The 17,931-nt window shown below is 41.0% G+C and overlaps 1 protein-coding gene across 1 annotated transcript in view; it reads left to right on the forward strand.

The window, feature by feature from the left end:
- The window catches only part of MOV10L1 (Mov10 like RISC complex RNA helicase 1), a 34,402-nt gene that overhangs the window by 10,453 nt on the left and 6,018 nt on the right, over window positions 1-17,931 (forward strand). Inside the window, exons 6-18 of the mRNA XM_056846485.1 lie at window positions 221-415; window positions 830-944; window positions 4,852-5,029; window positions 5,689-5,756; window positions 6,231-6,322; window positions 7,343-7,401; window positions 8,418-8,527; window positions 8,982-9,075; window positions 9,666-9,844; window positions 10,495-10,641; window positions 12,765-12,886; window positions 16,433-16,532; window positions 17,317-17,472. Coding sequence (XP_056702463.1) covers window positions 221-415; window positions 830-944; window positions 4,852-5,029; window positions 5,689-5,756; window positions 6,231-6,322; window positions 7,343-7,401; window positions 8,418-8,527; window positions 8,982-9,075; window positions 9,666-9,844; window positions 10,495-10,641; window positions 12,765-12,886; window positions 16,433-16,532; window positions 17,317-17,472 — 1,615 coding nt within the window. The remainder of the gene's footprint in view (window positions 1-220; window positions 416-829; window positions 945-4,851; window positions 5,030-5,688; window positions 5,757-6,230; window positions 6,323-7,342; window positions 7,402-8,417; window positions 8,528-8,981; window positions 9,076-9,665; window positions 9,845-10,494; window positions 10,642-12,764; window positions 12,887-16,432; window positions 16,533-17,316; window positions 17,473-17,931) is intronic.

Raw genomic sequence — 17,931 nt, forward strand, 5'->3', positions numbered from 1 at the left:
AGAGAATACCCCAAAATATGGATGCACCTTTCTGTCACATGTGGTGGTTATGCAAGAAAGCAAGAAAATACTGGATAGAGATTCATGATGAAATGCAAAAGATTTAAAAACATTGGTCAAGTACTCTTTACTCGTCTTTCTTGCTCATAAAAGCTCTTCCTGTAGATCTTTTTCATACAGGGTTTTAATTACGTCTTACCTTTATTTTATTCCCTTAAAGAAACCTGGGTCGTTGCAAAGAACTTCTGTTGCTCTGTTTTTCTGACTGCATTATTGGGCGCTACATTGAAGCAACTATTGTAACTGCGGAAGAGTTGCAAATAGCAGCTACTGAGCCTTTTTGCCCAAGAAAACCTCAAATTACTCCAGAGTTCCAGTATACAAAAGCAATTGTGTCTTTACCAGACGTAAAAAGGTACTGTAAATTGCAGTAGGTTGATCACCTTTAAGAAATTACAACATGATTTGTTTTTAATAAGGATTTTTAGTAAATTTTGAGCCCTGTTTTGAAAATACAAGTATAGATGGCTAAGCTGAGCTAGATGCTTAACATTCAGCTGCATAAAAGGAAAAGATTCTAACTGTATAAAGCTAGTGCCAAGCTAGTGTGAGCAGCCATTGGGATCTCTTAAGAGTTGCATTGGTAAGGGGATGGAGTCTGTCTTAGGTAACGGGGGAGCTATGAAGAGATTATACAAAGTACTTTAGAGTTCTTACTCCAGAAGGTAAGAGGTCTGTATAATCAGGCCAGTCACCCAGTTGTTCTTCTTTAGTTATAATACTGAAATTTTACTGCTGCTTTTCATTTTTAATTTATCATATATCTTAGAAAGTCAAGGAGACAGCTACCAAGCTTCATTCCTCATTATCCTGTTCCAGATAGATTAAGGAAATGTGTGGAAAACAGATGGGATGTTTTGATTTTCGAACCACATCTTGGAGAGGTAGGTAATAAAAATTACTGCCAAATTAAACATAGAAATCCATAGTGTACAAGCAGCTGTAGCTTTTCTTATGTATAATATTCCTAATGTCTTGTTCTGATATGCTTTCAGTGGCTGTTTCATAGATTTGAAGGAGTACAGGCATGGCAAACACTGAAAAGGGGACGGGCTGTGGCTCAGTGGTAGAGCATCTCCTTGATATGCAGAAGGTCCCAGGTTCAATCCCCGGCATCTCCAGTTAAAGGAACCAGGCAAACAAGAAATGTGAAAGACCCCTACCTGAGAACCTGGAGAGCTGCTGCTGGTCTGAGTAGACAATACTGACTTCAATGGACCAAGGGTGTGATTCAGTATAAGGCAGCTTCATGTGTTCATGTGAAAATAGGACCTAGGGTTATATTCACACAAATCTGACGAACCATAAGTATTCCTCATTCTGTGAATGGTAAAAGGCACATATGCAACTGCAGTGTGGTTGAGACCAATAAGGAAGAGATTAACCCTTCAAGCCCCACTAGGTTTTGCTAATTGAAACAATTGCCCATGCTATTAGCATTTTAAAGGAGAAAAGGCAGCTTTTTAAAAGGACCTGTTGTACACGGTTTTTTTAATGCTACTCATAATGGTGCAGCAGTCTGAACCAAGGGGGCTTGAAGAGTTGATCCTATCTCTATTCTGGCCCTATCATACAAGTTCATTTGAAACTGCATATTACACTTTCAGTGACGTGAAAGCAGACAAAAATATGCGTATTCTTACTTACAAAAAAAGCTTATTAAGGATTGGGGAGTGAGTACGGGAAATAATCAGAAGGGGCTTCTTTGTCCCCGAAATCAATGGTATTCAACCTTTCCAGACTTCTAGGCAGCAGCATTGCAACCATTAGGCTGTGAGCATGTGATACAGTCATCTTATAGGAAGTGGGGGAGCCTGAGATACAACCTCATTGGTGTTGAGATCAGAAAACTGTGCAGTAGACCAAGAAATCAGTCAGCAGGAAATAACAATGTTGGGAGTAATGTAGTGACAAAAAAGCAAATAGTTAGTGACTTGAAGCATCTTGTCGATTGTTGTGGCCTAATCTTGCTGTCGTCCTACTCTTCTCAGCTTTCATGCAAAGAAAGGCAGAAGTGTAAACTAGCAAAAAATCCTTTGAAAAAACAGCAGATAATATGGCGGCTGTATGGGACTTTTTGACCCAGCAAGTAGGGTCTGAAACAAGTAGGGTCTGGAACATTTGCATTGGAGATCATTGCCCTAGAAGGATGTTCAGACAGTCTCTTATCATATCTCCTCTTCCTATCACCCCCAACCCGCTACACATAGTAAAGTTGGGAATGGATTTTGGGCTTGATCTCTGGCCCTCACCTTGTAATAATACCTGAACTGAAAGAAACTGCACTATTGCAGTCTTTTTCTGACATTATATTAAAAGGACAATATAGTGGGGTGTGGCAACCAACATGTGCTTTCATTTTCTCATTGTGATAGCAATAGTCCAAAAAACCTGGGACACACACTTCATTGGCCTGTATAGGGACAGTACAGGCTACATCAAATGTATATAGGTGAAATTATGTATCTGTATATTTACATGTTTATACATTAAGCAAACTTTTGCAGTGTATTCAGTTTGCACCAAGCAAGGTTTTGCCCAAAAATGTGGGGAGGGGGCATTTTTTAACTTAGGGGCAGGGGAAGATGTTGCCCCCTACAAAATCTCAGGGTCAGTCAGTCTTGGCAATTGAAACTTAGTCATGCTGTTTAGCCAAGAGCATGATTTAGCCACTAACTTTGTGTTTTACTATCATTGTCAAGAAATGTAGGTTGCCAAAATTGGCACTTCTCTCTTTTTGTTGTTTCTCACCTACCTCACTAGTGATAAAGTGGGTTGAATGGGGATGGTGGTATGGAAACGTAGGCTGAATTGAGTAGATCCTTGTTTGAGTATTGGATGGACAAGTATATGAACACTAGTCACTGGATTCAGATGTATTCTTTAGCTCCATGGAATTTTCTCTCTGAAACCTTTTTGAATTGGAAATCCTGAGAGGGGTAGACATGATATATATTGTCAAAGTCTAATCCTTAGTGTTTATTTAGTGGGTGGTTCTTTCTTGAGGCAGAGAGACAAGATAAAGGTTTGTCGGAACATTTTGCTTGATTTGTGTTGCTTTATAGCTTAATCTAGCACAGTCTGTTGAACTCAGAGCAATTTTTAATTCAGCTGCATATTGTACTATTGAGGTGTTATCTGTTGAGGTGTTATCTATCTTCTAGTGTTTAGAGCAATAGAACAGAGAATGGGGCATCTGTATTGCTATTTCTGAAATTGCTGTTAAGACTATACTATGACCTTGGCCAACACATTTCATTCTACGCTTCTCTTCTAAGAGTTTTCCAAGTGAGGTAATCTCCCCCCCCTCCTTTTGTGGCTAGGTTGCTGGTCATCAGTGCAACACTTTTGACCCTTTTCCTTAGTAGCTGACCTGCATAGAACATTGTTCTTGAAAGCATGCTTTGTATTGTGTATTTGATTTTATTTTTTTAGGAAGAAGTCAGCAAATAGATCAATATATCTAATTCTCAATGTGGCCAAATTTGTGGCAACTGAAATCTAGAATTTGGAGTCACAAACAGTCAAGAGAGATTTTTCTACAAACCACAAAAAACACCTAGGTATAGCCCATCTGCCCTGACCTGGATGGCCCAGGCTAGCCTGATCTCGTCAGATCTCAGAAGCTAAGCAGGGTCAGCCCTGGTTAGTATTTGGATGGGAGACCGCCAAGGAATACCAGGGCTGCTGTGCAGAGGAAGGCACTGGCAAACCACCTCTGTTAGTCTCCTGCCATGAAAACCCCAAAAGGGGTCGCCATAAGTCGGCTGCGACTTGAAGGCACTTTACACACACACACATAGCCCATCTAGCCCAATCTTGCCAGAGCTTGGAATCTAAGCAAGGTCGGCCACAGTTAGTACATGGATAGGAGACCACCAAGAAAGACTGGGATTGCTAAGCAGAAGAAGGCAATGGCAAACCACCTCTGCTCATCTCTTGCCTTAAAAACCCCATAGACCTGGGTTGGCCATGAGTCAGTTGTGATTTGACAGCACTTAATTATTTGCAGAAAAATACAAAATCTTTAAAATATATATATTTGGGGGGATTCAAAAGCTCTCAGAATAGTTGAAGCAGCACCTGTAACTTTAAGAAATGAATTCCTTCTCTTTAGCCATTATGGGGGTTGCTCAGCAACCACAACAGTGTTGCCAGCCTTCAAAACTTGGTTTCTGCCAGTAAAGGGCAGGGGAGGAGCAGGGCCCTTTCCAGGGCTGTTTTCATCATTGATGGGGGACACATTGGGGCCATGCTTGGCAGTTACACACTGGCAACTTGATACCATGTGACTCGAATGATTCACACAGGTCTGGTTGCTTGCTACTGTTCCACAGCAGCCACCTCACAAAAGCCACTGTTGTGTGGTGGTTAAAATGTCAGGCTAGGATCTAAGACACTCAGGTTTCAGTTGACACTCTGCAATGGAAGCTCGCTGGGTAACTGGGCCAGTTACATATTCTCAGCCTAACCTATGTCACAGGGTTGTTGTGAAGATAGAATGGAGGAGGGGAGCAGGAAAAGGAGAGGCTATAGGAGTTTTTCCTTCCCTGAAAGAGTGGGGGAAGGGGAAATGAGATGCCCTCTGCAAATCCTTGCTGGTCCCCTGCTTGTTACTACCTGTCTGTTGCATTGTGCAAGTGCAGTAGCTACATTCTTAGAGAGGCTAATTTATGATTTGTACGTTGTGAGTTACTTGAAACAGAAGGGTAGTACCTTGGTCCTTAATATGTGTTGTGAGTTCTGGAGGTTCTCCAATCTAAACCATGTCATGAACTTCATTCATTTCAGGGCCTCTGTCTAGCTAACTATAAAGCATTTTTTTCTACACTGCTGTGGCTTGAGGAAATCCATGAAGAGATGGAAGTGAAGAGTTTTGCCCTGTGCGGAGTCTCTTTGAAAAGAAATGGGAACTTCCTAGTTCTTGACGTGCCTGGGGTCACAGAGGGTCGCCCTTCTTTATGCACAGGTGTGCCTTTCTGCAAATTCTAATGTAGTGTTCATATTCTAGCCACATTAACAGCACTGGCAGCTGTTACCAACTGCATCTGGTTATAGAATAGCTTTTTCATTTCCAGTCTAAAATACGGTAGGATTTTAGACAAAACTTTAACCCATTTTTCTCTTAAATGGAATCTATTTGTACTAAGCATCCCAAGTTATCAAGAGTGAGCATGCACACATGACTGCAGTCTTTATTTCACAAGTTAGCTTAAGACATGTCAAAATTGCCATGATAGCCTGTGTACGTAGTTTATTCATTAAAATCCTGACCTATTGGAAGGGTTCTGAAGCCATGGATCAAACTATTTCCTAGAGTATTTTTGTGGGAGATGGCAAGAGCATGCTGATCATTCTTGTATGCGTTAATTTTTATTTTTAGAAGGCATATCCTGCCTTTTACAAAATATCTCAAGAATACCACATAGCACCCATAAACAACAGTGAACAATTAAATCAGTTCAGTAGAACACCAGATGGACCTAGGCATCCTCCTAACACTGCATTTAAAGCCATCACTGAAACCCTGGAAGCACTTTATTTTGCTAAGGTTTCCTGTTATGTATATAAAGATTTGCTTTAAGTTGTAAAAAGAGGAAAAGGTTTCATGTGTGTGTTCTAAATTAGGTGACAAGGTGATATTGAAGACCCAAGATTACTTGGAGCAAATAAGTTATATTGCATCTGTCACTGAGGTAAGCTGCTTTTGCTATATTTATTCATTCACACCCTGCCTTTCTCCCCATTGGTGACCCAAAGTGGTTTACATTGTCCTACTCTCCTCCATTTTATCCATTCAGCAACTCTGAGGCAGGTTAGGCTAAGAATGTATGACTGTCCCAAGGTCACCCCGCAAGCTTTCATTGCTGAGTGGAGGTTTGAACTTGGGTCTCCCAGATCCTAGTCTGGCACTCTTAACCGGAACACTATACTGGGTTTGGGGGGTAATGGAAAATGGATGCAAAAACGCTCTTGTCTTTGAGATTGGTTGCAGGTAGCCCCTTTTGCTTTAGAATTAATTTCATTAAGGGTTTTCTGTGTTTTCTGAGTTTGATTTCCACAATTAAGTGCTTCTGTTTAAACACATATGTAGAAACATAACTTGGTTAGCATATGATCGTTTTAGGAAGTCTGAAGTTCAGGTTCTGTCTTCCTCCTCTTACATGTAGATTCATGAAGAAGAAGTTACTCTAAACCTTAACCCAGAGTTTGAACAGGCTTATAATGGTGAACCCATGGATGTGGAGTTTACATTTAGCAGGTATGCACTGTAGACTTCACAGCTGTATGCAGGATGCTTTGTGATGCAAATGTATCCAGTTCAGAAGATTCTGGGAAGCTCAGTCTAGATCAGTGGTTCCCAAACTTTTCAGGCCACCCCCCCCTCCTTGGTTCCACAAACTGAACCCCAGCGCCTCCTACCCTATCCAACAGCACAGTTGAAGGGGCCCACCTCTAGCACTCCCCTGCTGCCCCCTTGCCTCTTAATGCCATCCTAGGTAATCCCACCGCCCCCGAGGGGGTGGTACTGCCCACTTTGGGAACCACTGGTCTAGATCCTCCAATTGTATGTATTGTAATGGTTTTTACACAAGGAGGAAAAGTAGATGACCCTGCTTTAGGTTGCCTTGAGTGTGTCACTCTAATGTCTCTTTGTGAGCAGGGGGAACAAAAGGGATGAGCCGGAAGAGTTTTGCTGAAGAAAAAGTGATGTGCGGCACCTAAGGCTTCCATGTGCAGAGCAGTATTGACTGAAGGGCCTTGTTCTCATTAATATACTAGCAACATTGTAGATAAAGATGACAGATCTTCACTAAAAATGAGATCATCCTAATTTAGAAAACCCTTTGTTATCTTTTCCTTTTAAATGTAACACAGTTTTATCCATCCTTAAATAAATGTTGGATAGCCTGATCTCGTCAGATCTCAGAAGCTAAGCAGGGTCAGCCCTGGTTAGTATTTGGATGGGAGACCACCAAGTAAGTCCAGGGTTGCTGTGCAGAGGAAGGCACTGGCAAACCACCTCTGTTAGTCTCTTGCCATGAAAACCCCCAAAAGGGGTCGCAATAAGTCGGCTGCGACTTGATAGCACTTTACACACACACACAATACATTGTAGAATTGTCTTGAGCTGCTAATGAGAAATGGTTGAACTGAAACTGCTGGCTTAAGGCATTTGTGTGTCTTTTTAAATACAGCAGTAGCTCAAACACATTGGTTGTGCATACTATTATGAGTTCTGGAAACACTACTACTAGCTTCTGTTCTGATCTTTTGATAGGACTTCTACCAGGAGGTGCCATTTTGCAGTAGAACAAGCCATCCATCTGCACGAAAAGGGTAGGTTATGTTTTCCCTTCTAATGGATGGAAGACCCAGCCTGTTCCAAACAAACTGTCACCATATGGAGGCTGCTTGAAACTTCTTCTGCCTAAGGGGTACCTTATACCCCACTTTTTTTACTGATGTGTTGACTCTACAGAGCTAATCATCTCGGAGAGGAGAAAGGGAATTTATTCACAGCTCCTCTGGAATTATTATCTTCAGCCTTTTGATCACTAATGATCCTGTATGGTATGATCCAGTAATGATCCTGTATAGTTTGGACTAAATCTTGGTAGACGCGTTGACATTATTATAGAGAGAGTAGGATGCTTACTGTGCTGTTTAGTATACAGAGGTACAGTTTGGAGAGAATTGGTTATCATGCTATTTTCAGCATACTTGCCCTTTCTCTCCCAATCTACATATAAATCCCTCCATATATGCACATCAAAGCTATGCCAGTTTTCTAACTGGGCTATATCCAGATGTCCCTGATACCATGTCTGTTGCAAGTAGTAGCCATTTTAGTGAACACATATACAATCTGCATGTATGTGCATACATCTGTTTGTAAGAAAAAGCTAACATAGTAACTTTACAAATGAAACCGGGCATAAATGTGCGGTTCCAGTGCTGTACATGTGGTGACTATTACATGGGAATTATGCAACACATGTATAAAGAAAAATCAAATGTACACAATACATGGGTTCACTGTAACTCATGAACAGGGCTCCTGTAAATCTGGCATGAGGAAGTTTTTCCCACCCACCCCTCAACACTTTTTCACCTGACGAGGAGTTTGTCTGAAATGATTCCTGTGTCTGAATATTAGTGTGGTAGTGAAAGTGCTAGTGTTTCTATGTATTTCTGTTCTAGTTCAGCCAGAAAGGCATGAATTGACCATTTTAAAACTGAAGAGGCAGGGGAAAATGGCTTTGATAACATTTGTTGTTGTTTAAAAAGCAGTTCAGTTGATGCAGCTCCAGTTCAGAATAACACACCATCCTATTTTCTCGGCCTTCCTGAAGTTTTATTTCCAGACAGTCTTGCAGTGCAGTCTCCTCAAGTTGTCAAGCAGTGGTGTGATTCAGAGTTTACTGGCAGCACTGAAAGACAGAGCATCCCACAAGAAGATGAGGTAACCTACTGACCCCGGTGTATTGTTGGTTTTGCACTAAGTGGCTTACTATTTTGAGTGTCAAAATGAATCCGCACCAAAGCCTTAAAGTTTCTTGGTAATATTGAAAAAACTTCAGTGCTGTGCCATGCAATCAGTTGGAACAAACTAAGGAAGTTTAGTGTTTAGATCTTGGAAACTACTATCATTCAGCAGCTCAGTTGCATCTTTTTCAGTGTAAGAAAAAGCAAAGCCCTGCGCTTCTCTCTCTCTTCAATCCAAATGCTTTTTTCAAATTCTTTTCAAGCAGTAATGTATGTGGAAAGCAGTTTGAAGGCTCTTCAGAATGTGCACGTGAATAAGCTCTACATGCAGTTGTCGCACCATTACTCTTACAGCAAAACTTTAACAATGGTTATGGTTTTAATATGGCAAATCTTGATGTTTATTGCATTTTTCCCTATGCTGTTTTCAGTCTGAGAAGGAACTCCGTGGTAATAGAGAAAGGCTTCCAAAGGAGAACAAGGCAGCAGTTGTGCCTGGTATGGTTACTATTGCCACACAAACAAGTAAGTGGATATAATTTAATGCTTGCTTTTATTTTTCTAAATATTCAGTAATTTTGTATATGCACTTTAGAAGCTCTTCTAAACCTTTTGCTGCATGTGCTGTTATAAGATATGACTTTTAAAGCTAAGTATATTGTAATCTCTAGAATACTAGGGGAGAGTGTTTGATAACGGGTAGAGGTACTGGTGTGACCAAGGCTGAAATATTCACTTTGCCATGAAGCACAATGTCCTTAGGCCAGTCATTCTCAGCTGAAACTATTTTGTACTGTGAGAATAAACTGGAAGAGGGGAAATCCATATACGCAATCATGAGCTTCTTGGAGGAAGGATGTAATTACAAAATCAAATATAGATTGTGCTGTAGGAACTTTTTTCTTAAATATAAATTATTTCTGATTTCACACTGCTTAATTACTAACAGGGTTTTGTAGTCCTTCACTGATTTGTGTGTATTGGTTTTGCTGACTTGTTAGCCAGTTTGATTCATATTGTATTGGTTGAGGCGAATATCTTGTTAGCTATTTTGTGGATCTAGAAAACCTAAATGCAGGTTAACAATGTTATAAACATAAGTCATTTTAATACAGTGAATGGCTCAGCAACTTCTCAGCCAAGCGATGATGACTTCTTCAATCCTTTTCTGAATGAGCGTCAGAAACTAGCAGTGAAAAGAATACTTAGTGGTGAATGTCGTCCCATGCCTTATATTATTTTTGGACCACCTGGAACTGGCAAAACTGTAACAGTAATTGAAGCAGTTTTACAGGTAATGGTGTAATTAGATCTTGCTACTGCCACACGTAAAATGTAATGCAAGATGTAATAGTTAAATCATAATTCTTTGTTCATTCAGTCATAATTTAATCTTAGTTATGAATTAATTCCATTTTTTAATTTTTAAAAGAAGTGGGAAAACAAACCTAAGAATATGTCTGCAATAGGTGATTTTAGCGAAGAAACCATAGGGCTTGTGATTTGCTTTGTTCACCCTAAAATAATTGCAGTAGTACTGATCTAAACCTTATTGGTATGAAGAGAAGCAACTCTTTGCTTAAGAAATTGTTTTGCTAGAAATTATTTTATTGTAGCCCAGAATCAGCCATCAAATAATTACTTTTGTGAATATAATTGGTAGATAAAGAGGATGTTCCAAAAAAGTTATGCTTATATGGACCAGAAGTAGTTCCAGTCTCTCTTCCCAGAGATATTCTAATATTCTAAGTGGGTTTTGGAATGGGGGAAACTAGTGTTTTGAATGTAGGTTGCTTTAAAGGGCAGATACTTTCCTTATAATACAGAAAACTTGTGTTTCAGATCATGTTTTGTTTGCAAAGGTGTTACTGTTTTTTACGAATGTCCCAAGAAACAGGACAACTAGAAAAAATGTTGTGTGGCTTTTTCCCTTTAAATTTTTAGGTACATTACAATTTACCAGACAGCCGAATCCTAGTTTGTGCATCATCAAATAGCGCAACAGATCTGATTTGTTTACGACTTCATGACAGTAACATGTTAAAGCCCGGAGCTATGGTCAGAGTGAATGCGTCCAGCAGAAATGAACAGGTAAAGTTGACCTTGTTCTCTTTGACTTTATTCTATCTGAATTGCATATCAGCTTCATCAGCTTCCTCTATTTGTACTTTCCTGTACATATCAAGCTTTTACAAATCACAAAATCACACAAGGTTGGAAGAGACCACAAGGGCCATCCAGTCCAACCCCCTGCCATGCAGGATCCCACAATCAAAGCGCTCTCGACAGATGGCCATCCAACCTCTGCTTAAAGACCTCCAACAACGGGGACTCCACCACCCCCAAGGCAGTGCATTCCACCGTTGAACCGCCCTTACCGTCAGAAAGTCTTTCCTAATGTTTAGGTGGAATCACTTTTCTCTTAGTTTAAATCCATTACTCCGTGTCCTAGTCTCTGAAGCAACAGAGAACAAGCTAGTTCCCTCATTAACATGGCATCTCTTCAGATATTTAAACATGGCTATCATGTCACCCCTTAGCCTTCTCTTCTCCAGACTAAACAAACACAGCTCCTTAAGTCTCCCCTCATAGGGCATAGACTCCAGACCTTTGACCATTCTGGTCACTCTCCTCCAGAATGGTTAAAGGTCTGGAGTCTATGCCCTATGAGGACCTTAATATGAACAAACATTTTAGGATTTTTATAATTTTTAAAACAATTTTTACTCTGAGTGATTTGTCAATGATGCAAGGCGAGCCAATCACCTCTTTGTAAATATGGCTCCAGTCCAATAAACCATTTCTCCTAAATTCATTCTGGGGGAGAGAAAGTGGTACATGTGTCATAGACTAAGAATACAGTTCCATGACAACCTTGCTGCTGAAATGATGTGTTTACCCAAAGTTTGTTTACTGGATTCTCCAATGCTGATTCTTTTTCCCTTGTAGTATTTATTGCTTGGTTTTCTGACTAACTCTACCAGCTATAAACCATTTTGGATATCTTGACAGGTGGTATATAAAATGCATTAAATAAATAAATAGTTGTTGTGGTACCCCTGCTGATTGTGGATCTCACTCATCCAGATAAACTGTTCCAGGACAGCTGCCCAGTTTCTGCATAGGGGCTATAGGGGCTGGATGGAGTAGTGGAGAGTGTCACTCTTGTAAGCCTCCCGCTGAGACTAGGAGGGATGGTATCCCCAAAGCTGAACACTTTTTGGAAGAAATATGTATACTTGGGAGTTCAGACTCCTGCAGGAAAATAGGACTGATTGCCTGACTTATATGTTCCCAGGTCTATCTCAGGGTCCTTTCAGCAATCATGCTCTGGAAGTTCTGTACTTGAAACTTAATTCCTAAGTGCATGGGGGCCTGACACAGGGCCTCTACCTGGAGCATACAGGGAGAGGGGCCATTAGCTTTCCTGCTGTTCCATTTTCATGATCCAAAACATACCCAGGGACCCACTGTTTGCTCAGTCAGGGACACGTACTTGTACCGATGGGCTGTACACAGGTTTCCCCAATGGGGCGAATGCTCTCCAGAGCCATTTCAGAGCAAGAAAATATCACAGGCAGCACCTTGAGCAGCCTCCACAGCATGGCATGGTCCCATTCTGAATTGGGCCCCATAGGCCTGGGGGTTAAATATGAGCACAGAACTCTCGAAGAATATATGCTGATAGGACCTGGGGATGTACCTGGTATCCAGTATATTATGTCGTCGTAGTTCTGATATTAACTCATAAAACTGCAGTCAGCATTAGCACTAACTTAGGAAAGTTAGTGGTAGACAGTCCAATTTACATGGGCTTTCCTCACTAAAGTATTATGGGGCAAAAGTACAAGAAGAAAGTAACCAGTTCTAGAGAAGAGTTACAAAAGGCCATACAGAAGTGTAGAGAGCTGTGTGGATGTATAGTGAGTACATCTTGAACAAAGGCAACAAGGATCAGTTTCAAACAGCAGCCCCTTGTGTCTTCTCCATTGAGGAAAGGGCATCTGTTGCTCAGAAGCACACTCAGAATAGCTTAAAATTGTTTTCATGGTACATCTGGTTATTAGAATCAAAATCAAGTATGTGGGGCTTCACAGATCCAAACAGTCAACATCTTTCCAATGTTTAAAATGATACTTTGTGTTTCAGTATTCTGCCATCGGTGTAGATTAGCTTTAGAATGAAGAACAAATTGCTTGTTTGTGTTTACTCAGTGTCTGAGCGATGTAATAAAGCTTTACTGCAAAGATGGAGAAGACATTTGGCAAGCATCTCGGTTTAGGATCATTGTCGTCACGTGCAGCAGTGCTGGAATGTTCTACCAAATAGGAATAAGGTATATGGTGAATGCATATTTAGATGAAACACCTGAAACAAATCTGGGACATAAAAACAGAAGGCTCTAGCCATGCAACTCTTCCCTAAACAGAGGATAACCAAAGAGTCAAAATGTAATGTCTGGTGGTACACTTTTTTATTCAATTGAATAATGTTTCAGCATATATCTTTTGTTTTTGCTGCCTCCTTCAGACCACCTTCTCCCATTATTACTTAATGTTACGAGAGAAATGACATGCTGGAACACCCAGTGATAATGTATGTCAAAGTGCACGAGGAAATAAGTTACTTAGTTTGTGCGCAGCAGTGGGGTATGTTTGAATTTGGCATACTACCAGTGGAAAGAGGAGTAGGATATTTAAGACCATCCATTCACTGTGCTGTTTGAACCTTTACTGCCTTACACAATTATCTGGAGTACAGAAAGCAAAGTGGTGCCTGCAAGAGCTGTACTGGGGTTCTCTGCTTATTGAGGAAAAAGGGATTTGTGTATTTCGAGAACTCTGGTTTTTTTGGGAAATTGGCAAATGCCGTAAATAGAGTGCTATTTGATTTGGTGTGTTTTTAATTATTATATTTAGTAAACAGCCTTTTTAACGGTTCTCTGTGTTAATTTTGCCTTACATGGATGGCCCGGGCTAGCCAGATCTCGGAAGCTAAGCAGGGTCAACCCTGGTTAGTGTTTGGATGGGAGAACACCAAGGAAATCAAGGGCTGCTCCTCAGAGACAGGCAGTTGCAAACCACCTCTGTCTTTTGCCTTGAAAACCCTAAGGGATCGACATAAGGTGGCTGTGACTTGACAGCACTTTCTACCCCCACTGTGCTAATTTTATGCCCCAGTAACAAGAAATATCTGAACTGAAGTATTTGATTCAAAAAAAAAAATACTGTGTCCAAACCAATTTGAAAATGTATGTAGAAGTTAATTTTATTGGAATGATACTTGTAATAAATACGGTATATCTTGTACTTCCTTTGCATGGTTCAGTTAGGGGGGGGAATTAATGCGCTGGCACCATTTTAGCACACCGCTCAAATGGTGCATCATGAACACACGTGAAGTTTCCTTACAATGAATGGTCCGTTAAAGTCAGTATTGCCTACTCAGACTGGTAGCAGCTCTTCAGGGTCTAAGGTGGAAGTCTTTCATATCACCTCCTCCCTGATCCGTTTAACGAGATGCTGGGGGTTGATCCTGGGACCTTATGCATAAAAGCAGATGCTCTATCACTGAGCCACTGCCTGTCCCCAATCATGGCCATTCTGTTTTAACAGAATTTAACTCTCTTCCACGGAGGTCACAGGGACACCTAAGTTTTGCCATCATGCTCTGTAGCATCACTTGCATTATCTGTTAATTCCATATGAGATTACAGACTACAGTATCCCTTCTCCATGTGTATGGAGAGAAATAGAAATAAGAATTTTAGTTTTGGTTTTGATTTGATCTGCCCAGACAATCAGGTGGTTTTAAAACTAGATTTTGCGTTATTTGTGGCTTTATCCCCCCCTTCGTAGTTTACAAATCAGTAAAAAATGCCTGTATTCTCATAAAATTCCTAGGGATAATCAATTGAAAAAATACTAATTCCAACTTTGAAACAGCCAAGCTTGCCTAATACTGTATTGGCAATGGCATCCGTTCATTTTTATTTTATGAAGCAATGAATCTTTAGAAACAAAATGTTTCTCCCCAGGTCTCACTACTTTCAGATAGTCTTCAAAGGTGGTGCTTTCTTGGAGTAGGAAGTGCTCCAGAATAGCCTCAGAAGTGGAGGAAAACAAAACGATATCTTCACTTTTGTGAAGTAGTGGCAGTTTGGTTCCCCTTTCTAAAGGCCACAGACAAAGTCTGTCCATGGGTAAGCAGAGGCCACTCCGCTGTGTTAGAAACGGGAAAAAAACCTGCATTTTTTCTCTTTTTCCTGGCATTTTCTAGGCCTTTTTTCTCTCGTCCAAAGCACAGCCATTTTAGAATCTTCTTTCTGAGAAGCAAACTCCAGCCTGTCTCTCTCAGAAACAGGTGTATCTCTAACCCTGGCTGGAAGACAGCAAGGGGGGGACCAGCTTATTGGTCATGAAGGTCAGTTGCTTGTTAGAGAGAACGCAGATCCCAAAGACACACCTGATTAGCACATGCAGTTTCTGAAGTCCCGATAAAGCCTGAAGGAGGGTCCACTCTGTCTTTTCGCATCAGGGGCACTTGCAACATGTGCAGAACATGTAATTGTTCTGTAATTGTGTACATTTTGATGCTCTGTGGTACCACCACCCGATGTTTTGAACAGGGCACAAGTAGAGACCCCAAAATTAGCAAAGGGTGCCCTTGCTGTAGCAGTCCATCATCCAGGGCAGTCCAAGAGCTCTGCCAGGGAATTACCCTGACTCTATATGTGACTGTTGCTTTGTTCTCTAGCCTGATCTGGGGAGACATTGTGGGTAGTGCTGGTTGCTTGTTATCTCTCTGCTGCTGAATAAACTCTGCTTTGGACAAGAGCTTGTTTCTGTGAATCTCTGGGAAGCAGGAGTGAGAGTGGAGATAGCTCACAACAGTGCTGATCCTGCTCCTCTCAGGGAAAGGGTCTGAGCCACCCTTCCACGACAGGCTGCAGCTGTGTAATTAGACCCTTGAGGGAGTATTCCCCACAAGAGCCTAGCAGCTCTACTTTGGTGCGGTGCTCACCTGTGAAACTACTTGCTGCAGGCCATTCCTGCAAGGTAGGACAGGACCTAGAAACGCCAACCCAATTTCCATTCCTGACACTTCGATAGCCTGACTAGAATGGGCTTAGTTCATTGCTAGATCACCAAAAGGTAGGGAGCACCTGTTTTTCTTTTCCATTCAAGACCCTAAAAATTTATCCCCAAGAAGCAGATGGAAGCCAAGAAACCTATTGGCAGGCACTATGAGGGGATCACTGCAGTAAGGCCATTTTTGTTTTTAAAAGATAAATGTGATACAAGGACAGGCACCAGTGAATAACGTACATGTGAACTGGAAAGGGTATTTGTAGCATGGTGAAGTTATTACAGATGAGATGAGAGAAATCCTCTGAATTTTGCATGGTTCTGTTCCCTTCACCCTCTAAAACAAGTAAGTACCATGGGGAGGGAAAACATGTATGCAGCTCTGAGCTCCTTTGAGGAAAGGCAGGAATAAAGGTAGAATGATTGAACCTCTGATATATCCCTTGGTTGTTCAGAATGACTTAACAGTGGATTGTGTTGGGATTTGGAAGATAAAACTTAGAAATTCTAAAGATCAGTAAGAAATTGAGAGGTGCCAATCCCAGCTGAGTCTATTGGAAGTAGTAGAGATGGGTATGGAAGTAAGTGTGAAATGTTTATTAAGGAATGTTGGATGGAAAGTCACATTAATATCTTGTGTGTAACGTAGAACTCTGGTAATATGTAAAACCCTGAGTGGTATTAAAATACTGTGTTGCATGTATTACTTTGGCACAATTCTTGTAAATTGTCTGTTTGCTTAGGTACTGCCACAGGGTGGCAGAATAGTTTCAACTTTTGCTCTGTAACTCTAGGGTTGGACACTTCACACATGTATTTGTGGATGAAGCAGGCCAGGCAAGTGAACCTGAATGCCTAATCCCATTGGGGTTGATTTCTGAAATCAACGGACAGGTTTGTATTCTTCTCCCCGTAGCCATATTTTTCTTGACCTTCCTTTCAATTGAACCTTTTCTCGTTTTTCTTTCCTAGCTGGTCACTTTGTGAAACGAACGGATGTTCTTAGGAAGGAGAAGAGTCTGTATTAAAAGGTCTTATTTGCATAATACTGATTTAAACAAAAGCACATAAGGGATAAAAGTGCCCGTGCTTTTAATTTTAAGTATCAAATTGCTGCAAGACCTACTACAGTAGTATATTAAACGTTTTAAAACCGTAGGCCAGTGGCGTGTCACTGGCTTTGCATATAGGTCACAGATTCACTTTCTGTATCTCCAGGTACAAAGACAATGGATCTTGGTAGTGTGTACGGGGGGGGGGGGGGGGGGGCATGTGCTAAGGGCCTTGGAAAGCTTGTGGGGGGGAGGTAGCCTTGAATTTCCTGCATTGTGCAGGGGTTTTGGACTAGATGACCCTAATGGTCCCTTCCAATTCCATGATTCTGTGTTTCTACGGTGCTAGAAGGATAAGTGGTCTAACTTGAGAGAATATTTCACACGTGATGTGTCCAGTTCATATTTCTGTGTTCTCTCGGCTCCATCCTCACCTGATGCATTATTGTTCTAGGTATGCTGTAATATATATTAAACAAGAATAGTATGAAGCAGGATCATACACTCTCAGTTCATGTGTTTGGTTAAGGCACAAACTGGCATGTTTTTAAGCATTAAAATTATGTAAAATTTTAATTCTTGCTGTAAACTTTCATGCAGGAAAAAAATTGTATTTCTACTTTCAGATAGTGCTTTCGGGTGATCCAATGCAGTTAGGCCCAGTCATAAAATCTAAGATTGCTGCAGTTTATGGATTAAACGTTTCCCTGATGGAAAGGCTGATGTCTCGGCCTTTGTATTTGAGAGATGAGGATGCTTGTGGGTCATATAATCCTCTATTGGTAAGTTCAGTGGGGGAATTCTCTTCACTGTTGAATGTTAAAGTCTTGTTTTAGCTTTTCTAATGCATTAAAATAGAGTTTAAATTTAGGATACCATCTCAGGCAGCCTTTGACTAAATACGTTAGATCTCTTGGCCAATGGCATCATTTATTTACTGTAGTATATGGTTCTGTGGGGCAGAGCATCTTTGTCAGGTGCATCTGATGTCAGTGGGTGCCACCTCACAGAAGCTTAATTCCATTCACTAGTCTTTAGGGACAAAATGCTATGTACAATAATGTTGCTAAGCCCTCTGGAACTGGATTTTTCTCACATCTAAAACACATTACAGGTGGGTAAAAGTGATTTTCAGCAGGTCTCTGGAATATGTGCCATCACCGGTTAGCACTGTGGCCTCAAGGTTCTAGATACATGGCTCCCCTGCTCCCAGAAGCATCTGGCCGCCCACGCGAAGAAAT

This window comes from Euleptes europaea, chromosome 3 (assembly GCF_029931775.1).
Source record: "Euleptes europaea isolate rEulEur1 chromosome 3, rEulEur1.hap1, whole genome shotgun sequence".
In the NCBI taxonomy this organism is placed as follows: Eukaryota; Metazoa; Chordata; class Lepidosauria; order Squamata; family Sphaerodactylidae; genus Euleptes; species Euleptes europaea.